The sequence below is a fragment of the Hoplias malabaricus genome, chromosome 1 (assembly GCF_029633855.1).
Source record: "Hoplias malabaricus isolate fHopMal1 chromosome 1, fHopMal1.hap1, whole genome shotgun sequence".
Lineage (NCBI taxonomy): Eukaryota > Metazoa > Chordata > Actinopteri > Characiformes > Erythrinidae > Hoplias > Hoplias malabaricus.
Genome location: NC_089800.1, coordinates 13550868 through 13578537, shown reverse-complemented (window position 1 = coordinate 13578537; position 27670 = coordinate 13550868). Strand labels below are relative to the sequence as shown.

The 27670-nt window shown below is 41.4% G+C and overlaps 1 protein-coding gene across 8 annotated transcripts in view; it reads left to right on the top strand.

Moving 5' to 3' along the window:
* pou6f2 (POU class 6 homeobox 2) overlaps nucleotides 1-27670 on the top strand; it is a 159477-nt gene that overhangs the window by 108078 nt on the left and 23729 nt on the right. For all 8 annotated transcript variants that reach the window (XM_066646815.1, XM_066646813.1, XM_066646817.1 and 5 more), the window contains 2 exons: nucleotides 3072-3466; nucleotides 24539-24676. In XM_066646815.1, the coding sequence (XP_066502912.1) occupies nucleotides 3072-3466; nucleotides 24539-24676 (533 nt within the window). The remainder of the gene's footprint in view (nucleotides 1-3071; nucleotides 3467-24538; nucleotides 24677-27670) is intronic.

Below are 27670 nucleotides of genomic sequence, written 5' to 3'. Positions count from 1 at the left end.
ACTTTCTCTCTTTTTTTTTGTTCTTTCTCTCTGATTCTCTCCCTTCTCTGAGAGTGTGGGTGTTGGGGGAAGGGATCAAATGCACGCCTGTCTGTCCGGCAGTGATGCAGGAGTAGCCGAGCTAATCAAAGCAATGCCAGCCCCAATGTATTTTCCCAGTTATCTCCCTGGAAAAAGTGTGGGGGGAAAAAAAATCCTGTTTTTTAATTATTCAAGTGCATCAATTAATTATGGAGACTTGCTCGTCCACGCTTGCTTCGCAAATGAACCAGTGTTCGGTGCGTCGATACATGTTCGTTGCAAATTGATCTACTGTACATCGCCCCATTTGTGGTGATTTGTCTTACCGCTGTAATTAAATATGCTTTACCAATCCAAATGAATTATTCCTGGTGCGCAGACATGAGGGCATCATTTGTATTGTACTGAGCCAGTTGTTTTGTTCGCTTTGTTTTTACTCTTCAACCATCCAATCTAGATCATCCGAGTTAATTTCTGAAGCGAAACAAGAACTGTAAGAACAAATAAAAACAAACAAACAAACAAAAAAATACATCTTTCGCTGTTAACTGAGAAAACATCTTGATGGAGACCTTGTGAAGAACTGCATTGAAATCAGACAGAACTTGAATCAGAACTTTGCCGACTGATACCTCCTTCTTGAAGGAGCGGTATGATTAGATCTGTCTTTGGAGGTCAGTCGCCGGTCTGTTTGCAAGCCCCTCTTCTAGTTCCTCTCGAGCGCAAACAAAGGTCATGTCGATTTATATAGGCGCGTTCTGGCGGCCGGCCTTCTCCTTCTATTTCGGACCCCTTTCATGAGCGAGAAACGCAGGTCATTTGAATGCGCTGCCTTGGGTTGCCAAGTCACCTTCGGCATGAATGGAAATACAGTTGGGTTATTATGTTTGTGGGCAATGGAGATGGTGTTTATGAGACGCCATTGTGTAGGTCTTTCTATACTGCCGTGGGCTCGGGGAACAAAAGCATGGGTCAGCGCTGTGGAATCTTTTCAAAAGAAATGGCGATTCTCCATATTCAGAGGCGCCCTTGGAGCCTTTCAAGGACAAATTCAGCAGTTTCAGTTTTGCACTGCTGTCAGACAAAGCAAAAATGGACCATGACTTATATTATGTTTTATTTTCTATGTGTAGGTTAATTGCACAGAAGGTCTTGTTTACTCTGAATTGTGCGTTCTGTGAGTAAACTATTACTTTTGAATGGGTTGGTGACAGTATCTCCTTCTTATTAAGAGCAGATCTTTTTCACAAGGCAATAACAAATTTTAGAATATTTTATAAACTAAAAAATAAAGTTAGTTAAGTGTCCTACAAGTACAGCATGTCACTACCACACAATAACAAAAGGATTAATAAGGGGCAGAAGTAAGCCGTGTCTCGTAGCTACTGTAAAAAACCAGGCCTTGACCATAGAAAGAGCTTTCTTAAATGGAGGAGACACAGCTAAGGAGAGGAGGAGTGAATTACTCTAAATGAACTCTAAGGGTCCTTTAGACCAGGGGTTTGGACAGAGTGCTCTGACATCAAAAGCCTGGAACATTTCTAAACAGCCTGAGGGGCGGTAATCCACTTTTCGTAGATGCTTCTAGAGGCATGGTCTGCTCAATAATTACTGTCTATCTGCAGGGGAGCATGAAGCCCAACGGCCGGCGAACAGTGATGATGCTATAATTTTACGGAAACTTTTTAGGTCTCTAACTTCAAGCAGAGCTCACAACGGAACCACAGGCTTTGAATTAGTACATGAAGGACGTGACATGTCGACCTGCTGCCTGGGTTACTGGGATGTTGCCGTGGACTAAGTCTAATGTGAATTTAGTCATGTATTTATTGCTCTGTTCTTCCTATCAGAGGTCAGTGAAGCATCAAAACAAGCTGCAATTTTAAGGTAAATATATTCCCTAGTGTTGCTTAAATTTGAACAAATCAAACAAGTTACACAGTGAATTTTAAAGCAGCACTAAGTACATTTTTTAATCCTAACATTACAGCTTCAGAATCATTGTCATGTTTCACTGACCTTTAACAGGGAGAATAGAGCCTCTGCTGTTGCTACTTCAGGCTCAGCACTGCAGAAACTGCAATATGTACATTTCAGAGGAGGGTAGGAATCCTAAATCCTTAGTTTGCTCATACCCACTTATTAAATTCATTACGTTCTTCCTCACTGTCCAAAGAAAAATATAACTTACTCTAAATTAGTAACTTTATAGGAGAAGGAATAACTATCTTATCTTTTAGTGGAAATCAATGTAAAAAAAATTGATTCCATGTAGTTTTTCTATGGCCTTATTGGCACTTTTAATTTAAAAATCATTGTTCAGGAGCTGGTGGCATGGTGGTGCAGCAGGTAGTGTCGCAGTCACACAGCTCCAGGGACCTGAAGGTTGTGGGTTCGATTCCCGCTCCGGGTGACTGTCTGTGAGGAGTTTGGTGTGTTCTCCCCGTGTCCGTGTGGGTTTCCTCCAGGTGCTCCGGTTTCCTCCCACGGTTCAAAAACATATGTTGGTAGGTGGATTGGCAACTCAAAAGTGCCTGTAAAAAGTGTGTGTGTGTGTGTGTGTTGTCCTGTGAAGGACTGGCGCCACCTCCAAGGTGTGTTCCAGCCTTGCTGGAATTCCAGTGACTCCGAGTAGGCTCCGGACACAACGCGACCCTGGACTGGAAAAGGGACACTGAGAAAACTTGATTCTCATGGAACTCTTCTGTAAAAGCAACACTAGGTAAAAATGTTGGTATTTCTGCTCCTGGGCTCTCCCTAGTTACAGAATTCTGGTCTTTCTACAGCGTAATTACAGAATAAACCACTTAAAACGAATAAATGATGCCATCCTGGTGTTAAAATGCCGGTATCTTCTTTCTCAGGTAGTACATAAAGTGCATAAGGCTAGGACACAGGAACCCGTCCTCTAACTGTTAAAGAAAACCAAGCCCTTTCACTGCCCTGATGGCAGTAGCATCGACTGTGGTTTTTGTGGTTTGCTGCACAGGTGTCAGGGAACATTTAAAAGTGTCAGTGTGACGATCGAATGCTGTTTTCTTCCTCTGCAGCTACCTCATCTCTCAACTCCCAGCTTCAGCACCTTCAGCATCTCCAACAGATACAGCAGCACCACCAGCAGCAGCAACAACACCAACAACAACAACAACAACAGCAACAACAGCAAAGAGAGCGCGAGCAGCGAGAACGAGAGCAGCAGCAGCAGCAACAGCGCGAACGAGAACAACACTGTGTTCCTGCCCATCTCCAGAAGCCCAATCAGCTTCCGTCGCATCATCAGCTGACTCCACCCATCCAGTCGCAGGCCTCCGCGGGGACCACCTCCTCTTGTACCTCCTCCAGCCACGGCCAGGCTCCACCTCCACAGTCTCCACCCACTCACAGGCATAACCAATCACCGGCTCGCAGCCTGCCCTCGCCCGTCACGCCTCCCCTGCCACTGCAGGTATGTCAGTCAGTGTGAATTAAATATACACATTCTGGAGTTACATTTAAACTGTATATATCACTTAAAGGTTTATGAACACTTCTGTGATTCAACCACATACAGAATTATAAGTATGAAGACCCCTCTAACTCTTCTCGGGATTGATAGTCGTCTAGTCAATGCTTTTAGGGAGAGTTGGAGTGGCGTTTTTAATCCAGAATTAAAGGAACACTACGTAATATTTTTACCTCAATATTTCAGCTTCAAAATGACCATTATGCTCTAGTGATGTATAATAAAATGAAAAGACCCTCTGTCATTGCTACTCAGCACTAAATAAACTGCACTCTGTATCTTTTAGAACAGCGTAGGAAGCTACGCCCCATCCTCCCTCTCCACAATGATTTCAGTACAGTGCTGTAATAATTAATTCACCTAGGGGGATCTTAACCAATCTTACCTAGTGTTGCTTTAATAATAAACATCAATACCTGATCTTATTATTGTTTACGCAATGCAGTGTATGCAATCAGATCCTCACAGCAATACCACAGGCACCATAACATACGTTCCCCACTACATGTTCTTCTTGTCATTTGAAGTGATATCAACCAGAAACAATGAGAGTGGTATAGCCTTTAAAGTAACACTAGGTAAGATTTGGTGTATTTGTTCCTATGCTCCCCTGCTGTTGCAGAGTGTAATTCACGTTTACAGAAATGCCCTGATATCCACCTCTAAAAGTTACATAGTGCAGTTTCTGCAAAGCTGAGCTTGAAATAGCAATGACAGAGGCTCTGTTCTCCCTATCAGAGGTCAGTAAAGCATCAAAACAAGCTGCAATTTTAAGGTAAATATACTCCCTAGTGTTGCTTTAGTTTGAACTAATTTAACAAGTTATATTGTACACAGTGAATTTTAAAGCAACACTAAGTAGACCTTCAGAACCATTGTGATGCTTCACTGACCTGTAACAGGGAGAACAGAGCCTCTGCTGTTGCTAATGAAACTGCAATGTGTACATTTTGGAGTACCCTGTGATTTCAGGACCGTGCTGAATAAGTGAAGTACACTCTGCAACTGCAGGGGGAGCCCAGGAGCAAAACTACCAAATCACACCTAGTGCTCCTACAAATGTACCAGCCACCACAAAAGACTCACTTTTCCAGGTCAAATATATCACTGACCAATATCCTTCATTCCTCCTGACGGCCTGCACGTGTACAAGAGGCTGCTTACACCGTAAATGTAACTGCAGTCTTTTGTGGTTGACGTAAATGTCGAACGATGATTGAACGTGGAACGCCACTCCAGACCTCCTCCTGGCTTTGAGGCCTGTGAGGCTGATCCATATAATGCCTCCTAAATATGATGCTGCCCCACTTAAAGGAGTCGTTCTTCTACATTATTCACAACATGCCTGGAAGAATGGAGGTTAGGAGTGACACAAGGCCTGGGATGAATCTTAGAGAATGGGGCAGTAATTCAATTGAGTGATTGGATCTGTCTGGGGAAATCTTGGATATTACAAATATTGTTTCTGGAGGAGGTACTCGTTTGCCAAGCTCGGTCCCTGGGAAAGAATGAAAATTGAAAGTTTATTGTTAAGACTTCATCCCTGCCATCTTGCTTGCGACAGCAATAGAGCATTATTGAGGATGAAGAGCTTTGGAATATTAAATTAGGAGTTATGATGGTTGGGGTGTAACCTGATTTGAATCAATTACATGATAATTACTTATTGACATGTTTCATACGGCCGGGCCGTACACAGCTGATGCTGCATTTAAGGTCTAGGATTTTAGAGAGTGATCTCGCTTGATATTCTACTGGAACCCCATTTCTGTGAATAGCATTGTGCTATTTGTCTCCATCGATGAAATAAATTAGAGTCAATTTATTTACTTTTTTAATATAAATGCCACATGGTGTGTTTCAAAAGTTCTGTGTTTGTGCAGTTTTACACAATTTCGACTGTGGTAACTTTAGCAGTAACAGGCCACAGTGACTGAACCCGTGGACTGGATGGGACGGGAAGTTGGAATGTTTTACAATCATATCACAAGTCACTATTGAATTGACTGTTAATTAACTTCTGTTAATTAGCTTCTATCACTGCACGACAACATAACGACTGAATCATTATAGATTACGTGATACAGTCATTACGAGTGGTAGCAAAGTAGGAGTGTTGATATTTGGGCAGCAATCAGGCTTTGAATGTATGTAAAAATGTATGTTTGTGGAGGACATAAACCAGTCTTTAGTCCTCCGATATTAACCCCCATATAAAACGTGTTCAATATTCACACAGTGTTCTGTAGTGTGGGGCGGACTCTGATTCTCAGGTGTGAAACCCGATGTTAGCGTCATGCCTGAAAGATCGTAAACCAATGAGAGTCGAGGGACGGTTATGGCTTTACTGACAATCATGAGAAACTCCCACCTGCCCTCGCAATGTAGCAGTTCTCGGGAATCTCCCATGAGGTCTTGAGGACCGGAGCTGCCTGTCAGCCATCAGCAATTGTGCAGTTTGGGGACTTCATAGAAAAATCGGTGTCGTTATGTGTGGGGTGTCCCATGTATTTAAACATTTGTTACGATTTTTAAAATCCAGAAGTGTGGGCCAGGCATTACTTGTCATCACTCATCACCACTCAATGCTGGCCAACACTGGTTAGATCAGAACGGGCAGGAAGTGTTCTCCATGTGTGGTCAGTGTTTAATGACATCACAAATCCAACGAATCCAGTGAATAATATCTTAATCTCATTGTGATTATAACACTTTCTATTGCTGTCAGTATCAAATTCACACAGAACAGAAAACAGACCACGGCTAATCATCATCAAAATTATCGACTACGGCCAGCCCCTACTTTAGGGCGTTAGAGTTGAATAATTACACCGTCTAATCCAAAAGTGACCACTGCACTTCATTAAACACATAATGACCCTACCACCCTTCTCTCCAACTCACACCCTCTCTCTCTCTCTCTCTCTCTCTCTCTCTCCTCTTTCCCCTTTTTCTCCTACCCGAATGTCCATCCATCCATCCATGTCTCATCCTCTGTCTGTCTGGCTGTCCCAGTCTTTCTCTAATAACCTGAGCCCCCCCCTCCTTCTTTTATATCCCAGTGGTTTCATTTCAGCCAGAGAGTGGTCAGGGTCGCCTCTGTGTCCTTCCACACATTCATCAGCGTCACAGCCCTTATTGCTCTGCGCTGTGGCCCCCTTCATGGCTGCCGTCAACTTGGGCCATTTATTTCACCTTCTGTCCCTTTGCCAAAGCCCTTACACACACACACACACACACACACACACACATACCAGCTGGACCCTAGAGGGCCTGCTGCTTAATGGTCCCCAGAGCCTGCAACTAGTGCTTTTCAAAGAGGCTCCTCAGGGCCAACCAGCCATTGCAGTTTTTTTTCCGATTCGACAGTTGAAGCACATCTGATTCAATTTGGCGTGTGATCTCCGAGCCCTTGATTACATGATTTAGGTGTATTAGGGGCAAGGGAAATAAAGTATAAGGGGGCAACAAGAAAAAGGGGTTCCAATAACTGGTCAAGCCAATGGCAGTGGCCAGATATGCTCTAGAGCTTTAAATATGTCTCTAACTCCTGGTTGGGTTTTTCATACCTTTAACCAGTCCAGGTTTACTACTGCTTTAATGTTTACTATTTACTACGGCAAACGAATATAAATGTGGCATATTAGAGTCAGTGGGAGAATTGAAAAATTATATTTATTCAATAGTTTATCAGAAAAAGCTTTGTGTATCTCCAGAATGGTAATTTTGGGAAAGAAAAAAAAAAAGAAGGAAGAAGCCTGCTTTAACTTTAAATGAACATGAGTAGAACAGAAAACTATTTCCCAAATATTAATCTTAATCATATTAATCAAATTAATCAAATTTTGGAGTATTTCTGTTATTAACATATTAAAGCAATGTTAAGAGAAGCTGTATTTCGATTTATTATATATATATTAAATTATTATATATATATTATATATATATTATATTTAATATATTAAATATATTAAATATATATTATATATTAAAAAAGGAATGAAAATGGACAATTATGTTGGTGCCCTAATAAAAAGAATACTTTAAGATGTATTGATTTAGAGTAGTGTTCTCCCAGTGTCTGCGTGGGTTTCCTCCGGGTGCTCTGGTTTCCTCTCACAGTCCAAAAACACACATTGGTAGGTGGATTAGCGACTCAGAAGTGTCTGTATGTGTGAGAGTGTGTGTGTGTGTTGCCCTATGAAGGACTGACGCCCCCTCCAGGGTGTATTCCTGCCTTGCGCCCAATGATTCCAGGTAGGCTCTGGACCCACCGCGACCCTGAATTGGATAAGCGCTTACAGATAATGAATGAATGAATGAATGAATGAATGAATGAATGATTTAGAGTAACAGTAACAGGCACAGTGATAAGGGATAATGGTTTAATCGGTCTACAAATAAACCCCTAAGATTCCCACCAAGTTTTTCAAGTTTATACATTTTCCCTGTCATCCCATTTTCTGGCAGTGTTCTTATTTTGTCCAAAAGCCCTGCATCACTTTTCTCCTTGAATAAAAATGATATGATTATTTTCTTGCCCGTAAAGCTTATTACAGATTAAAGTGGGGTGTTTTGAGAGAATCTTTAAAGCTTTGAAGCTCCTTGTCCGGGTCTGAGTCACATTAGAGCTCATTACGGTATTGCCCTCTCCAATGGGATTAAGTATAGTGGATGCCATGAACAGGTAAAAGGTTTACTGTGGCCCTGGGTCATTACTGAGTGCAACAGCACACCAGGACCAAGGACAGAGCCTTGAGGAACACCCTCAGCAGCAGGACGGTCTGGCGATGGGGTGAAGTTCAGTCTGCAATAGGATTTGGCCAGTACTGTCTAGCTCTTTCATCCCAGGGGCAGGGGGTGTGGGTGGGGGTACATGATTAGATTTCCAGCTAAGAATCGGTGTCCAGTTAATCCATAGAGAAATGGACCAGAGGCCAGTGCTTCATTAGGTACACCTTCACCTTACCACCCATAGACTGTGTGTAGGCTATATGTGTTTGTGAGATAGAGACAGTGAGAGATAAAGTGAGAGGAAGAATGAGTATGTGCTTGCATGGTTAGGGTCTGGAGGGGTTGTAAGATGTCTGTATGTGTGTTTGTGGCCGGGGGAGGCGTTCCCCATAGACGTTGTTGAGTGTGTGGTGTTTGCTGTTTCCCTTTTGGGGCGCCTGAGTCCATAATTGGCCTTGCCTTCGTGTCACAGAGAGAGAGAGAGAGAGAGAGAGAGAGAGAGAGAGAGAGAGAGAGAGAGAGAGAGAGAGAGAGAGAGAGAGAGAGAGAGAGAGAGAGAGAGAGAGAGTTGCACTGGGCTTCACCCGAGTGTTGCCACTGGCCTTGAGGGACAGCCCGATGCTTAGGCGCCACAAACACCCTGAGAATTATGGGAGAATGTGTTTCCAGTGCCCCTCATAATTACCGCTCCTGGTAACGTTACTACAACACACACTTTTCATCCTTTTCCCCTACCTCCTTCTCTCCTCTCATCCCTTGATAATGACCGGGAGAGCACACGAGGCTGAGCAGGTCTCGCATCATCACAAAGGACCTGAGGGCCTCCTTTAACTGAACTGACAACATGACACTGTGTTAGCTTTTCACTGCGATAATGCCACACCGTGTCCAGCGCGTCCAAAAACTAAGTTAACTCACAGACAGTTCTCTCCTCGTTCTCCTTCTCACATTGTTCCTCACGTTTCTCTTTCTTTTTCTTCTTCTTTTTTCTTCCGCTTTCATTTCTTGGTCTTTAACTATTCTGTAATTATGTCTATAATTATTTTTAATGATTAATTATTTGTGACTTTCTTTTTCTTTCTCTTTTATTGGCTTCGTGTCCATTTTCTCTGCCTTTTTAACTTTGCTAAAAACCTATTTATAAATCATATTCTATAGCATTGAAACAAATCTGAAGTACAGACCCGAGTGAGTAAAATGTGTCAAAAAGCTTGACTACTGTATTAAATATCTATATAATTAATTATGCAATATAATTAGAATTAAACAGGATCCTGACACCATCCACCCTCCGTCATCTGACAGGGAGAGGGAGAGAGAGGGGGGGGAGAGAAAGAGAGAGAGAGGGAGAGAGAGAGAGGGAGAGAGAGAGAGAGAGAGAGAGAGAGAGAGAGAGGGAGGGGGGGGAGAAAGAGAGAGAGAGGGAGAGAGAGAGAGAGAGAGAGAGAGAGGGGGAGAAAGAGAGAGAGAGGGAGAGAGAGAGAGGGGGGGGGGAGAAAGAGGGAGAGAGAGAGAGAGAGGGAGAGAGAGAGAGGGGAGAGAGAGAGAGAGAAAGAGAGAGAGGGAGAAGGTTACTGTTTGATGACAGACAGAGGAGATTATGAAATTTACTTAAGTGTGTTAATGGGCTGATTAGCAGGGCAGCTGGATTTGTGGGAGTTGATTGATCGGGGCAGCGGGGTTTCTCCATGCTGAAGAAGCACAGGGATTTGTGTGTGTGAAAGAGAGAGAGAGAGAGAGAGAGAGAGAGAGAGAGAGAGAGAGAGAGAGAGAGAGAGAGAGAGGGAGCACTCTCTGCGCATGCAGGGTGAGCCGGTTACACCGGAATTGATCTTAATTAGATCTGAAAGACCTGCCACAGCAGAATGGTCGCAGCGATTAGAATGAAAAACAGGAGAAATTACTGATCAAATTAATCATAATGTCGGCCTACAGCTGTAGGCCTGCTGTAATTTGCCACTCCACTGGCTTACATCGGCCTCACGCACACACACACACACACACACACACACACACACACACACAAACACACACACACGGTGAGCTGTGACCAAGAAAGAGGAGCTCACAAACACACTCACACACACACACACACACACACACACACTGACACCTCCCTGCCACACCAACACTCTACAAAGTCACTGAGTATCTGTACAGAGTAATGTAGTGCAGTGCAGTAGGTGTTATCTCTCTTGCTTTGGGGCTCTCTCTCTCTCTCTCTCTCTCTCTCTCTCTCTCACTCCAAACACACACACACACACACACACACACACCCCACACACGTTTGGACTGTCTCTTCACTAACAGTCCTTGACCCAGACACAGTGTGTCAGTCTCCATGGTTCCAGGGCTGACAGAGAGACAGAAGGAAGAAAAGAGAGAGACAGAGAGGGAGAGAACGCAGGAGAGATGTTGTACCTTAGCTGATCATCTGTAAAGCCAAGCTCTCTCTCTGCCTCAGCCTCCAAACCCAGAGGCTTAATTACACCTTACTACTGCCCAGCATTCAGACACCGGCAATTTACCGCCAGCTCCTCAGCCCACAGACAACTCACCTGTTCACAACGTATAAAATTTTACACACGCTCCACGACATTCGTGAGGTACACGTAGTTTGGCATGTGCTACATTATTTGCATTTAACTCTAACAAGTCCTGACTTTTTGGTCCTGGACGGGCACATTCGTAAAAGCTTAACGTGGAGAAAGAGAGAGAGAAAAAGAATGCTTAATGGATTAATGCAAGAAAGCAATAACCAGATCATATCAAAAAAGGCAAGTCTTCCACAGCCTGAAGAACAAAACAAATCGTTTTCACCGGGAGGTCGTGTCAAAGTCACACAGCTCCAGGGACCTGGAGGTTGAGGGTTTGAGTCCCGCTCTGGGTGACTGGCTGTGAGGAGTTGGGTGTGTTCTCCCTGTGTCTGCGTGGGTTTCCTCCGGGTGACTGGCTGTGAGGAGTTGGGTGTGTTCTCCCTGTGTCTGCGTGGGTTTCCTCCGGGTGACTGTCTGTGAGGAGTTGGGTGTGTTCTCCCTGTGTCTGCGTGGGTTTCTTCCGGGTGACTGTCTGTGAGGAGTGTGGTGTGTTCTCCCTGTGTCCGCATGGGTTTCCTCCAGGTGCTTGGGTTTCCTCCCACAGTCCAAAAACACACGTTGGTAGGTGGATTGGCGACTCAAAAGTGTCTGTAGGTGTGAGGGTGAGTGTGTCGCCCTATTAAGTACTGGCGCCCCCTCCAGGGTGTGTTCCTGCCTTGCGTCCTGTGATTCCGGTAAGGCTCTGGACCCACCACGACCCTGAACTGGATAAGCACTTACAGACAATGAATGAATGAATTTTCACCTTACTTTGTTTTCATTCCATAGAAACCTCTTACAATGTGAAATAATAACATGGTTTAATGTGTTACATCTGTGAGCTGTCAACATCTCTGCATGTGATTTCCATATAAATAAATTACAAACTTCAGTATAACTGCAACATGTGAGAGACATTAGGTCACAATTTCAATACATGAAACTAAATTAAGCTGTTTATTATACATTCTAACATTCCACCCTGTAATTCATCTGTGGCTCTGCATACTTTCCCCCACCTAGTTTCACCTTGTTCTTGAATGGTCAGTGCCAGCATAGAGCAGTTATGATCTGAGTGGTGATCATTATGATCATTCTCAGCGCTACAGAGACTTTAACGTGGTGGTGTAGTGTTAGTGTCGTTGGTACGAGTGGATCAGGCACAGCAGTGCTGCTGGAGTTTTAAACAATTCTGCCCACTCACTGTCCACTCTGTTAGACACACCTACTAAATCAGAGACAGTAAATCATCTGTTGCTTTAAAGTGTGTGTTTGTTCATCCTGTCATCAGTGGTGACAGGACTGGACCGGACACTGAGGGTCACTGAAAATGATCCACCACCCAAACCACACCTGCTCTGTGGTGGTCCTGTGTGGTGTACTGACCACTGAAGAACAAGAAGGAAGAACTGAGAGAATGGACAGTGAATGTAGATACAAGGAGGTGGTCATAATGTTACAGCTAATTGGTGTATGCATCTTCTACGCTTCCACAATCTTGCTTGTCTCTATCTTTTACCCTTTCTTTATTCCTCTCCCTCTCTCTCTCTCTCTCTCTCTGAGATGCACCCCTACATCAGTGTACCACAGGAGGCCCAGGCTTGCGAGTGCTGCAATTACATAGACCTCTTCTCCTCCCTCTTTCTTTCTCTCTCTCTCTCCATTCTCCACCATTCCCCAGCAATCAGCCATCATTACAGCACACTCCTAAAACCCCATCTCTACCAAGGTCACAAACACACACACACACACACACACACACAAGCTCTTGTCTTCCTCCACTGCTTTTGTTCTCCTCTGGGCCTTCTTCACACACACACACACACACACACACACAGACACACACTCTTCACACCCATCCACTCAGGGCCACCTTCAGACGTTTGTTCGCTGGCCTGTGTCAGCCCCTTCTCTCCGTCCACTTTTCACCCTCCCTGCCCCTCAGAGGAACAGGAAAAACCCACCGCTAATTGTTCCCTCCTCAGATAAGAGCACTGATGACCCTGTTGTGTGAGATTTAATGCGTCCCTTTATTTAGACAGGAAATGCTGTAATTATGACTCCATTCTACAAGCACGTTTTTCAATTAGCAAGCTCACAGGCTGAAACCGTTCAGCGAAAGAGCATTAAAGGAACATGTTGGCGGATCCCAGGTGGTCTCCACACGCTGCTGCGAACCCAGTGGCCTGTGTGCAGCGTCCTGTTGAACAGTGGTGCTAAAGGTGTGTGAAATTAGGCTTCCGCCCCACAGGAGAGAGGACGCCCTGCTGTTAATGGAAATTGAGCGGGAGAGAGAGAGAAGAATGTTGCCAGTGCTGATGCTCAGTGTTAATCATACAAAGTTCAGTCTTAGAAGTTGGTGGCATTTTCTGCTCCTCACAATCTGAGCAAACCCATGCAGTGTTATTTGAAGTCTGGGTTCTGGCGTGGTCAGTCCATTGCTCTGACGACAACAGCAGCTTGTGTGTGTTCTGCTATTTGTTGTGTATCTCCTGTTATGAGTAAGTGCTTATCGAGAGCTGCACATCTTTTCAGACACATGGTAGAGGTTTCCTTCATCTTCATTTGCTCTGCTCTGAATGGTTTTCAGGTGGAAACTGTGTTGATATCCGTCTACTGCATGGTTCTCTATATCTTTATACAATTTATTCATGCTCTATTAATTTGTATTTATTTTGATATATTTTTTAAATAATATTGATTTTAAATTTGTGTTTGCCCCAACACCAGTGGCTTATCTTACATCAACTCGAACACACTACGTCAAGGAGTGTGGTGTCAGAGAGACGTAGGGGATACTGAGCAGTCCATTAAGAAATAGACAATGTAATATCTTATGATATGAATAATTGCTGTTATTTAATTCAGTTGTAATATAAACCATATTAATTTAAATATATATTTTTGCTTATAATCAGCAGAAGGTATTTTTTAAGATTTATTATTCAACACATTAATTTAAAAGCATGGAGAATACAAAATATTTCTTTGAACCTATTAATCCCTAATAATGTATTGATATTAATACCTTGATCTCCCCTGTGAATCTATTCTTGTGGTTGAAATATGAGCCTGGATATGGATTTTATTATAATTGTGGAACCATAATTATATATAATTAACTCACATTATTTTAGATCTATTTTTCCCTCTCTACCTTACTTTTCTCCACCAAATTTTAATTCCTTCCTTCACTGCTCCTCTTTCTGCTCCCCCTCCCTCTTTCCCTTCCCCTCGGTCCCTCTCCCTCTCTCCCTCTATCTCCCTCCCACTCTCATTAATGCAGGCCAGCAGACAGTCTTTCTTAAGAAGGCAGAAAATTGCCTTACGTAACGAGTGGCTCGCTGTATGAAAATACAAATGTGCACTGGTGACTGAAGCAGAAAATAAGACTATTGCACATCAACAGTGGCAGCGCATTTCATATGAATAATTATAAAGCATGGCACGGTGCTAGCGGCGCAAACTGGCCGCTGAAAGCAAAGCTACTTTTTATTTACTTAAAATGAGGGATTATTTCCAGAAAAAAAGAGGATTCCTGCAGAAAGTGTGTGGTTAAGGATGAGTTGCTGGAAAAGACATATTAGTGTAAGGGGTTTTTTATGATATAGGCTCTACTTAGAAGAAAGTTTCCAATTTTTTGGCTGCTTTACTTTTCTTATCATGAGGATGAGGATAAAACTGGCCCTGTTTCTGGCCACACTTATTTTCTCATATTTTCTGTTGGTGTACAGTGTACCTGCTGTTTCAAAGTATTTAAATAGAAGCATGCATTTGATTTTAGTTTGCAATCAACGTTCACAAAAAATAAAAAGTAACAATCCAACCATGTTTTGTTGGCCAGTGACAAACTAAAACACGTGGGGGTGCTTCATGTGTAAAGAGTACACACACACACACACACACACGTAGGGCTGGGTGACAGAGCTAATAAACATATCATGGTAACATATTTCATTTTAGTCTCTGTAGATAATTATCACATCAATTTAATTGCCTTTTTTTATTACAAAAAGAGGAAAATGCCCAATTTAGACAAGTTATTTGAAATGAAGCACACAAATAAGTTAACTGGGAAAACGAACGTGAAAGAAACTCTTGTGCTTAGTAAATAAAATGTAACAATGTGCGCTGAGGGTTAAAAACCTCGAACTCTTCAGTAAACAAATCGAGATGAAATGTAAACGGTAATGTCTGCTTTAAGATAGTGACCTAACATCAATATGTAATAATATATAATACATTAAGAGACAACATTTTATGTAGTTAACTGACCATCTCTGAAAAGTGATTGTGGCCGAGGACAAATCGACTAAGACATTTTTTGAAAGCAGACATATTGGCCACGCCAGTGGAAGCATATCCTTAGCAACACAGTATACTTCAGCATGGGTTATGTCCGTGTGCCATTGGAAGGTTTATTTTCTTCCATATGGTATTGGTGCTGAGTATCTTTGCCTCCTGGACTGATTGTGGGTTGTTTCTTGAGATGATGTAGCAGACGTAGGTTGTAGCTGACAACATGCGGCGTACTCTGAAAGGTGGAAATGGCTAAGGTGATTGTCCTGGTTTAGGGCAGTTTTCCTGCACAACAGTGTTCTGATCTCAAACCAAAATACTGTGTACTGATGAACTGTTTTTCCTAATATCCTCAGCATCTGCCCTTGTTTTCTCACCTTGTTTCTGTTGCTGTCAGAAGCAAGATGCAATCAAGTGATAAACCTGTTAAATTACTGCCATTTTGTATGTAATGCATAGCACGTTCCATTATCACAAGATGTGACTGGCAGTTAAGAGCAAGGGTGGGAGCAGTGTTTGGGGTGTTTTCATAAAGCCAGATGTTGCATATTCATAACATTTAATGCCTATCAACAGTGCTATAAAACATTTTTCTTATCAATCTGCTATTGATGCTGTGTCTATCGCAATATATATATATATATTACTACTGAACATTCTGGAAAATGTTTAATATTTATTTATTAAAACCCTTTTCACTCACACACGGTATTTACAAACAAATAAAAATAAAAAATCCATCCTTAAAAGTTCTCCACAGGACTAAAAGCTCTATGGCATTTCCCCAACTTATTTCTAAACATGTTCTTCCACCAAATTCACAACTATTTAAATCACTCAGTCATGGGGAGCGCTTGAATGTGAAATGGAACATTTTAAAGAAATGTAAGCATTTCGGTTAAAATGCCTGTGATAGGACGCGAGGATTCTGATGTTTTGAATGTGTCCGTGATTAAATTAGGCAGAAACATGTAGTAAAACTGGTGAAATTCCTCTTTCTGAGTGCATGATGAAATCCAGAAAGCTGAAATGTGTGTGCGTGGCTAGCTGTGTCATTCTTCATTCGACCTGCAGGGCCTGGCTAAGTGCTCTCCTCCGTGGGATACACTGCATCCTCTCTCATTCTTTCTGCTTTATACCTCCTTTAGGGATAGACAGAGCCCAGGGCACTTTTTAATGTCCATTAGCAGTTACAAATCGCACCCTTATGCAGAGTTTTTATGTTCAAATGTAGTGGCGAGGGCCTTTTGTCACAAATCATGCATACACATACAAACACACAACACAGAAAGACGGCGTCATAATGAAGTAATAAATAACGCCACCAAGGGGTAACAAAACAATTTCCGAAACAGATGGACAATAACGGGTAGCACTTGTTAAGTTCGTCGTGACCCCTGTAGACTGGGGACACAGGAACACAGTGATCAATGCTGTCTTCAAATGTCGTCAATTCATCACTCCACTTAGGGATGATGCAGTGGAAGTGAGGCTGCCTGGTTCTGTGTGTGTACGCTGGCCTGCGTGTGCTTGTAACCGAGTAAGTGTTGGGTGTGTGTGGTTTTTTTTTTTTTTTTTTGGAAGAGTGGAGTGTAAAATTGCGTGGGTGTGAGTGTGCGCGCGCCATCGATCGATCCCCTGACCACATCATAGCCACACAGCCAGGCTCAGTCGCCATTAATCTCAGCCGCTCGCCTCTTCAAATGGCAGCTGGCAGCCGCAGCCAAAAAAACCCAGCCATTTCTCTTCATTAGCGGCGCTCAGTTTGGGACATGATGGCGAGGAGTAATCATTTACCATTATTCTGTTTATGAAGCTTAGACACAGCTGACCCTCAGCCAGATTGAATAGAGCCCATCAAAAGATCACCAGCCATTGATTAGGCCAATATTAAAGTCATTCAAATGCTGGATTTGTATGTCAGAACAACACGCAAGTGAAAAAGGATGGCATTCTGTGCAAATGTCGGAAAGCGGAATTTGATATGATGAATTAGGACCGCTACAGCGTGCACCGTATCCGGAACCTTTCCTTAGATTAAGACATGTAGTTTTTTTTAGATGCTTTAATCATATAATATGAGTTTACCATTGATCATTTTGTGTCTACCTATGGCTTTATTGTGTTGATGGCTTCCCACTGATCCATTATTATTCTGTTGAATTGCCATTGATTTTGGAGATTCCGGTAAATGCTAGCAAAGTGTACCAATCCCAGCAAAGGTAACACAAACCTGTCTTAAAGCAAACGTTTAATTCCCACTTGTTTTATATCGATCCCACTGTTTTATATTGAGCTATTTCACTGTAAAGAAATGGGCATGCTTCTCTACAATGTATAGTTTTACGTAAAACCACTCTTCTTTCTTTACACATTAGGAACTGAAGTGAAAGTGGAAGTGGAAATCACCTTCCTGTTCTCTATGTATTTATATTAGACTGTAAATCTTGTAAAAATATGTGTTGTCATTTAAAATATTAGGGTGTTAGTCTAGGAGAGTTTAGTTGATATAGTACCTTTGCATTATACTGAGGATCTTTCCATTTTAAAATGGCTTTTCACCCATACACACATCATTTACAGCAATAATTCTTCATTAAAAGGTACTTTTAGGAAAAAATTATAAAAAAACTAAAGTGGTTCATCCAGTTTTATGCTTGTTTTTAGCTTCATCATTATATTATTGATTTATTTTGCTTCATTGACTTTACTGGTGTGATTTGAGAAGATACTGAGATGTACAGAGTGAATCAAAAGTCGCAGGACACACTTTTATTTTCCCCAACAAGTAATGGGTGAAGGGACCTATCTTTTAGGCTATGTCCAGAAAATGGCCGCCATCTTGAAAGCCACCATATTGGATAAACGGCGCATTTTTCCAGTGGGAAAGTGGTCATGCAGCATATCAAAGAAATAAAAGGGTATCCTGCAACTTCTAACTCACCCTGTGGATTGAGAAGAGCTATCAAATGACGAGCACAAAGAGTGTAAAGACGAGTGCTGGATCTCCATTGTGTAGCCCACGGCTTATTCTACACGTGTATATTATTCAGAGTCTGTGACGGCATGGGAATAACTGCATAGAACGTGTCTCGCTGGTCAGCACTTTCCTCTGAAACCCACTGCTCAGAAAAAAAACTCCCTTTTATTCATATCGTTCATACATCATGTGAAAATATCACCATGTGTTTGAAGCTATTTTTCAAGTGAATAAAGCGTAATCCGTGGAATTTAATTCTTGATGCTTTTTTTAAAGCTTGGCGCACTGGGCCGTGAACTACGTTGGCTCTTGTTGCGGGGACAAAAAAATGAAAGTATGAAAAGCTGATGGGTTGCATGAAATCAGAGAGCAGCGATGGAGAGATGGATCGAAAAGAGGAGATGTTAATTACAGTGGGAGCTAATGAGTCGCATGATTGACGGCTAGCAGCGAACACTCCATCATAAATTTATAGGTGCGTTTGTCGTTTAATTCCCCTCCTTCTCTCTCTTTCATTTGCATTCCTGCTCGTTAAAGGTGACCCCTTTTGACCTCCCTTTTTCTTAATGTTTTGGCTTTTTATGGATGAAATTAGATGGTCTTAAGCAGCACTTACGAATGTCATGTGACACTCACTTTCAAGCACTCTCTGCTTCGGTCTTCTATGAAATGTATTATGGGAGGCTTGACCCCACTTTTTTTTTTCTCCTTTAGTTCCTGCCACTCCCCCCCCCCCCCCCACTCCTCAGTCCCAGTTGTTGTCTCTCGCACCTGGACGTCCCTGGAGGAGTCCACATACATTTTTTCCATTTTAATATTTATTTATTTGTGGACAGGCGAGTCGGAGCAGTGGAACAGAGGAGGCGGTAGCCACGGTGAAGAGAAAGTCCGGCTGGGGAGCGGAGGTGTTTGGGATGGCCTAATGGCATTTTGATGTAGCCGGGCAAAGGGGAGGCCTGAGCCAGGGGATGGCGGGAGAGGGGAGAGGTAGCGGGAGGTCTATAGAGCAGGCCGCAGAGATGGTGAGCGTGTTCACTTGTGTCACAGATGATTACGTTCACTCTGTGGTGAGAAAAGACGAAGGGAATACAGAGAGAGAGAGAGAGAGAGAGAGAGAGAGTTGGGCTACACATATATTACATATTGATAGGCTTGTCTTATTACATGCTGTTAAAGGCATAATTACAAAGTCTTTGCATTGAAGAGCTTTATAGATATAAAAGGTTGTTTTAATCAATGCTACAGAAGAACGAATTGCAGAAACAATTTTTAAAAATCTACAAATAATTGTAGAGCTTTTCAGGTTGTGTACTTCTTTTAAAATGGAAAATGTGTCGTACTGTGTAAAATCACAGAGCACATATATTGAAAAAAAAGAGCTGTGTGAGCTAAAGTTCTCATCAAGTGAAATGGGACTTTTTGCCAGCCTTCTGTAAAGCTTGTCCAACCTCAAAACAGAACGCATTTGTGGGCGAAGCATGCATAGGTCAAACAGTGCCCACTACTACTACTACAAAAAAGTGTGTATATAAAAATGTATAAAAATATATCACCTCTAGAACCACTGAGATCATCAATTCCTACACCATGGAGAAAGAGGAACTCAGAAACCTGGGAATTCAAATTGTTTCTAAGACTGTAATTATGACATAATGTTCGTTTATATGCAGCTATCAGGTGGGGACTTTTACTCGTAGTGATTCCACATGAAAGAACCAGAACATGAGAGGAATCCCGGACTGGCCCCTGTTGTATTTTTTTCTCCTGTGGAGAGGTCTTCAATGTCAAAGATGTCATGGAGCAGAGTATATCATTCATTTACTCATTTGAATGGGATCGCCTGACTTTCTGTGCCCCCAAACCCATCTGTAATAGATCTTTTTGGGATTCTATACCACCGGGCTCACATGGCTAGTGCAGTCATCATTTCTGCTTTATTTTTATCTTAAAAGAGGCCAGACAAATTGGCGTGAATGGCTGGCGACAACGGCATTAGCAGCAGTCACCTTAAGGGCTGTCCAATTGGATTGTGTCGGCGAGTGAAAGCGATAGAGTTCGAATGTGCTGTCTGAACAGAACAGGCAGAAAATGCACTCAGGCTTCTGGGCCGCTTTACTTTGATGTCCAGGGGTCTCTCTCTCTCCGTACTAACAGTGAGCCATTTTTTCTTCGTTCAGGAGATTACATGGGTTGTTGCTCCATCTGACCGCGCTGGTCAAACGACCATTGCAGGCCTCACAGAACTTAATAGAGTTTAAAATTTACTCACCCTGCTTTGCCAAAGGGGCCAAAATGTGTGTGTGTGTGTGTGTGTGTGTGTGTGTGTGTGTGAGTGTGTGTGTGCACACAGAAGGCTTTTTTCCTACACACAGTGGACAAAAATGTGGACAGTAATGCTCTCTGCCTTGACTCACAGTGAAGTCAACTGTGTAAAATGCTTGTACAGTTAGAAATGTTGTCTTGCATTCATAATTAATGGATAGGGTTTTTTTTAGCACATTTTACTGAGCAAAAACAGATTTCCCTTTTTTATCTGAAATAATCTTCACTCATAAATGTTTTTTCATTTACAACAACTACCAATTGCACATCTAGAGGCATTAATTTCATTCGATTTCAAACTACGCAGTGCTATTCTTTAACTATTTAATTACTGCAATTTATTTTTATGTTTATCGTTTTTTTTTTTGTCCACACTTTTACACTTGTTTGAATGAGGTACAAATGAAGGGGGAAAAAACAGCTCTGATAACCTGGATCTCTAAGGGTTAGACTGAGTTTGATTGACAGATGTATCAGTTTGCTATCTCACCTTTACTGTCATGTGTGATTCATTTAAAGCAAAATATTCAGTCCCCTGTTTTCCACTATACAAGTCACATTTTCACCTTTTCATGTGAGGAGTTCTGTCCCCTTTGGCAATGTGAATGACCAGAAGAATATAAAAAAAGGGGAATTAGCTTTGCCTGCATTTTCTCCAATGTTTACATGTAAGCAGGAGGCTGGCCACTTAGTGACTAGCGCTCTCACCGTCAGTGTGAATGGATGAGGTGTTCAGTCGTTCCCTGCCTTTCCTAGACGATTCAGTCTCGCTGAAAATCACCAGTTTAGTCAAACCCCAAAGACCACCACACCCCACCCCACATCTGTATAGCTCAAGCCCTGTTGTTCATTTTATTACTGTAAGCCTCACATGGTCCAGCGTTAGCATCTCTGTAGCTATTCTGAGCTTGAAGGATTATAATATAATGTTTAAACGTACCTATAATAAAATACAGATACACTAAATCACCTGATTCACAAAATGGTAACTAAACCGGAACTAGCAAAAGGAGTTGGGAGTTGTTACATTCTACCTATGTTTAAGATAGGGGGGTCAGGCCATAAACATTCCATGTAACTTTAAGTGACAGCTTTTTAGAGGCTTTGAACACGTTAGATGTCTGGTTCTTTTCACAGTTGTGACAATTCTGACTCAGTAGGTTCATAGCACTGGTTTACATTAAGTTGTTACATTAGGACTAAAATGCGCTATAAGAAAACAATAGAATGAGAAAAACAAGTCTCATATTCATTAACTCTCTCAACTTCTCCTCCGTCAAATTCCCTCCCCCCACTGAGAGAAACAAGGTTTCATCTTCTCCTCCTCTCTGCAGAGTGTTTGTGCTTAGATGGAGTGAGAGGATTATCTGTAAATTCAATCCGGGGTTGATATTGCCAACCTTGTTCATCTCTCAGCTTCCCTCAAGATAAGACACTCTACATAGACACCTCTATTTCAGCTCTGAAGTCTCACACTTTGCTCTTTATTTTTGTTACTGTGATGTACCGCACATTTAAGGGAATTAATTCCTGTTTTGTTTCTCTTCTTTTCTCAAAAGCATAGATTAACCTTCACCAACTGACTGTAATTACTCATAATCTTAGTCTTAAACTAGGAGTTACTATATTCATTTTGCTTTACTATTCAAAAGTTAATGTGAGATCACATTTATGCTCAAAAGTGTAACCTCCTAAATAGGAGTGAGCAGCACCATCTTGTGGATAATTTTAGGCTGAGTGAGTATGTGAGGGAGTGAGTTGCAAACCATGAGGTGCTTCATGTCCAAAAATTCCCAACAAGGATGGACCGCCAGTCCTTCGCAGGGCGAAACACACTCACACATTCACTCACACCTATGGACACTTGAGTAAGCAATCCACCTACCAACCAAATGTCAGCAATTATATAGTAATTGTGCTTTAAAATACATTCTATTTGGAGGACGTTTATTTCCTTAAGGCTGCCAAACTTTTGCCTATGAATGTAAAAGCTACAATAAATATTCTGACTGTATTAAAGCAGGTAAATCTGTTCAAACCTCTTAATACATTTAGCTTGTCAGAATGGCCAAATAGTGAAGTATTGAAGGGTGGAAATCATTGCTCTTAACATTAAGGTCTCTGATATTATCAACCAGCACTTGACTTTTGCCGAAGGACAAAGGAACCGCTAACAAAGACAAGGCGAACGCCATGATTAGGAATAAAAAAAAAAGGAATGGCTTTCAGTCCTGGGGACGTAGTATCAATCTCAGCCAATTTTAGGCCACCAACATGAAATATGATTTCATAAGACAAATGTGGTGTCATTCTTAATGTGCTTAACCTTTAGTGTCAATGAAAAAGTATTGATCGCTCCATGGCATTTTTTCATCATTTGATTTCAGAAAGCCTGGTAATACATTGGTGGTGTGTGGTATGATAAAAGATGAATGGTGACTGAATGGTCTCAGTTTAACAAAGGTGGATTCTTTCTGCCGTTCTCAAGAGAGAAAGAAGTCAATATCTTGCACATGTCTTAAATTCTCTTCAGATAGTTAAGAATTTAGTACTCTTGTAATCTCTTGGCATTTGCATTTGTGTTTTGGCAGCATATGGCGTATACTATGCGTGTTATTTTGTATTTTTAAAATCTACGTTAAAACCAAGAATATAAAAAATGTATAAGGGCTGTCACTTTTGTTTATATAATTCATATTATTCTAAGAGAACCTTCCACAGATTACTTTAGGAATTCACTGAGTAATCAGAATAGTACACACAGTGGTCTACACTAAGCCATAGCAAAGAATATATTTGTTTTCGTCTAAATATTTTATACAAAAACAAAAATTATATACTAAAATTTAATGTAAATATAAACAAGCTCTTCTTACTGTCCAAGGCAAGGGAGAGAAATCAACAATTTCATTCCCATCTACTCTTCTACATAAACACAAATTAACACAAGTGAGTTAATGGCTGAAAGTGATGGTGATAAGTGTGAATTGTAAGGATTAAATTCCTTTGATTATTCTAGATTTGCTCTAGTATGAGATCTTCTTATATAAGAATATCAAACTGATACTAAGAATAAGGAATTCCATTCCCCGCATTGACTCTCTCACATCTATCTCTGCTTTTCTCTCCGCTCCATGCAGTGTTTCTATTTATTCCCTCATTGTGGGCTGTAATTGGAGGCTTTGTGAGCAGTCTTGATCTATTTAAGTAACCTAATAAAGCCCTGGTTTGCAGCGCGGCTGCCAAATAAGCAGTGCTTTCTCACAACTTGATAGCAAGTTAGGTCAATTTATCAACCCTCTCTGCGTGATACTGTGTGAGTTTGTGTATGTGTGTGCTGGTTTTTGTTAATTTTCAGGACAAACCTTTTTTTCTTTTTCCTTAATTTACTTTTTTACAAAAGCTTTAGAGTTTAAGTTTAAGGCATAATTATGATATTTCTTTAGGTTTTCTAAACAAGCCTTTGTTATAATACATTCCATTCCACTCTAATTTACAAGTGGTGCAAGTTAAAATAAATCCCTTTAACAAGTAAAGCCAGGTTTTAGAAACAGACACTAAAACCTCAATGCTGCACTTCCTCATGTGCTAAATTGTAGCTTAGAAAAAAAAAAAGATGTGATAAATAGTGATTAGCTAAACAAAAGCAATCAGTCACAATAAATTATTGTAGCCGTTAAATAGCCCTAATTTTAAAAAAGATGTATGCCTCTATGTCCTGACAAGCATTTGTGTTAATGTGGGGCTCCGCAGAGTCATGAATGTATAGATTTTGTTTGAGTAGATTGTGTTTGTCTACCTGTTGATACACATGCCAGTGCAGAACGCAAGGACAGGAGTTCTGGCCATCAGCAGAGTGAATGTTGTAAGTTAGCTGTCAAACTGAACTGCACTAAATAAGTTCCACATTAATAATAAAAATAATAAAATAATAAAATAAATAAATAAATAAATAATGATAATGTTAGTTTATGGTGTGAATTTACTATACTTTAGTCGGGACCTGAAGCTGGACCCTAGGCATTCATTTTGGTGTGTGTTGTGGAGTTTGCAGAAATGAATTCAGTCCTGATTTAGCATCTCTATGTCTTTCTCTGTCTTTAGCTCAACCCTTTAGCCAGCCAGGCAGCGGTTGCCGCAGCAGCAGCGATGGGCTCCATTGCTGGCTCACAGGTTTTTGGCAATGCTTTGCCCAGTCTTCAAGGGGTCACAGGTCAACTGGTCACCAATGCACAGGGACAGGTAAGTAACAAAAGCACACATACATATATTATGACCACCTCCTTGTTTCTACAGTCACTGTCCATTCTCTCAGCTATACTGACCATACAGAGGCCCTTTGTAGGCCTATGGTTATTTTCTGTAAGCGCTCTTTCACCCTGTTGTACGTGCTCTCCACACGACCACCACGGAGCAGGTATTACCTGGTGGATCATTATCAGCGATGTAGTGACACTGTGATGTGGTGGTGGTGTGTTAGTGTGTGTTGTGCTGATACACATGGATCGTACACAGCAGGGCTGCCCTCACTAGTACTGCTGTACAGAGAACAGTCCACCAATCAAAAACATCCAGCCTGTGTCCTGTGTCCATTGATTAAGGACAAGAGGACTACCAACACAAACTGTGCAGCAACTGACTTTACGTCTACAATGTGGATCAATACGGTAGAAGTGTCTAACAGAGAGGAGAGTGAGTGAATTTGTTCAAGAGAGTTATATTATTTAATTTTACATAGACATATTTGAATCAACTCCATTTTGGATACAGACTGATTCTGTCTGAACTGCAGTGGAGGTACTAATAAATACACAAAAACACACATATGAACCAGCCTTCAGTCACATGTTAATCTTGTTAGTCTTGATTTGAATTGGTTATTCAGGTGTGCTTTCCACTGGTGATTCTGATGCGATGTGGTCAGCCTGATCTGAGTGCGATTAGTATGACTGCTCGCCAGCCCAGTTTGCGCTTTTCTTTCTTTGCGCTGAGTGTCCTGTGTTTGATTGGTCGGCAGCGGGGGCGCGCGGGGACTAAAAAGCTGACCTTGTCATATTTACGGGGGCCGGCTGTAGAATTGTTCCATCAGTAGCCAGAGGCTTGAACGATGGCGCTTGTCAAAGCAGAGCCCTATCTAATGAATCATCTTATCGCAGGTGCACACTGCTCTCATATTAAAGGGAAAGACTGTGTGGCCAATGTGCCCTTTCATGCCACAGCTAGCGTTATTTACCTTAACCCCTATCTCATCCCTCTCCTTAAGCTAACTCTTATGATCTCCTAATACAACAGAGGGTATTGTTTCAAGCACAGCATGGAGCAGACTTCATTTTCAAAAGTCTCTCTTTTACAAATGGAGCGTGGTGGATAGGAATAAGAAACCCGTTCTAGGATGATGGGTAAAAAAGTGAGTAGAAACTAGTTGCCAGCAATTAGCACAGTTTCATTTGTCCAATTGTGGCTATTGGCTTTTATTAAAAACATAAGCACTTCTTACTCAACAAACCACTTCATTTAAAATAATGACTTTTAAATGACTTCCTGTTGGAATATGTACACATTACATGATCAAGCACATTATAAACCAGTTATATGGTTATCTATAGTTGAGTTAAATTGGAGATGTCCCCATGGGTATGATGTCTACCCTTTAAGATTACAGGGTTTTTCTGTTTATTTGTTTAAAAGTGGAAATGTTCACTTAGGTCTCAATAAACTCCTAAATACCTTAGATATAAGAATAAAAGATATAGACTAAATGGGACTCCTAGAATGCATGCAAGACATAAAAAATGTCATCATCAGTATTTAAAAAGTATTTACAGTTTTTGTCTTTAATAAAACAGATCAAATTAAGCCCAAGTCTTGCTTCAGATCTCAAAGAATGCACAGGTGTTTCTTTCTATCCTTCCATGCTGAGAGGGCAGGGCAGTGAGACTGTGAGACGCAGCTTAAATTAAACTTTGGAAAATGTCCCTGCAGATTTCTTTGTACTACCCAAGAGTAGGTCTCAAAAAAAAGGGCAGAAGCCAGAATAAAATCAAGTGTTTACAGAGTAAATATAGAAACAGTGGATATTATATTTAGTTGTTGAGACTTCTTTGTTATTTTCTATTTAATATATTTCTGTTTTTAGTTTGGCCTTGAACAAATGAGATTTTAATGAAGTTAGCGAACATCCCTTAAATAACTCAATGGTGTTCTCGGACTTCTCAAGAAATCTTAAATTTGCCAGTTATCAGCACACTGAAATATTTAATAAAATACATTTCAAACAATGTGTTTATGATGTGAAAACACAGAATAATGGAATAAATAACAACGTTTTTTATTGTTTACCTTTGGAACATATCTCAGAATTATTTTTTTTCTTGGCAAACATTATATTTCACTTTTAATTGACTGTAAAATCAGTGCAGTTAACTCAACGCATTGTTACACACACAGTGTGGGTATGTACGTCTAGGCACACAGCCAGTGTCTTGATACTAAACATGGCTAATGATCATGGTGTGTGTGTGTGCTTGAGAAGGGAGGTGCCTGCGGGGGTCTGGCTGGACGTATGGGCGTGACGCTGGCTTTGATGGGCTGCTCTGTGCGTTTGTGCTGTCATGGCGCCTGACACCGGCTGACACAATCAGGTCACGGAGATGGTCAAAGCCCAGGGCTAAAGCCTCTGCCTCCCGACCTTATTACAGCAGCCCATTATTCGGTTTCAGTTCGCTAAAACACTTGCTAGCCTTTGAGCCCATGCCAGCACCCCTCCCTTTTCTGCTTTTAGCATTAAAGATACTAATACATGCCCTGGACGTGGCCAGCAGTCCAACAGATGAGGCCTCAGACATGGCACAGAAAAGTAAAAAAGAGGCATTCAATTTCAGATCAGAGGCAGAGGCCATGTTGTTTGTTTTGGTCTTTGTACAGGCATAAGCCTGGTGAAAAGTCTAAAATATCCCAAGCACTGCCAACACTGCCTTCAGCTAAGACTAAATTTTGCTGAGACTAACACAGCTTTAATGCTTTCAGTTTATTTTTATTTATTTATTTATTACAATTATCTGTGAGAGTCTATAGTCTTTGATTCTAAAAGATTCTGCCACATTCAACTCTGCTGATGAATATTAAACATACCATACAAATTAAATTCTAATTTTAAAATCCACTTTGACTTTCACTGAATACAATTCTTTACCAGCTTTAGTCTTAAACTGCTTTGCTTATTATTATTTGTCCGAC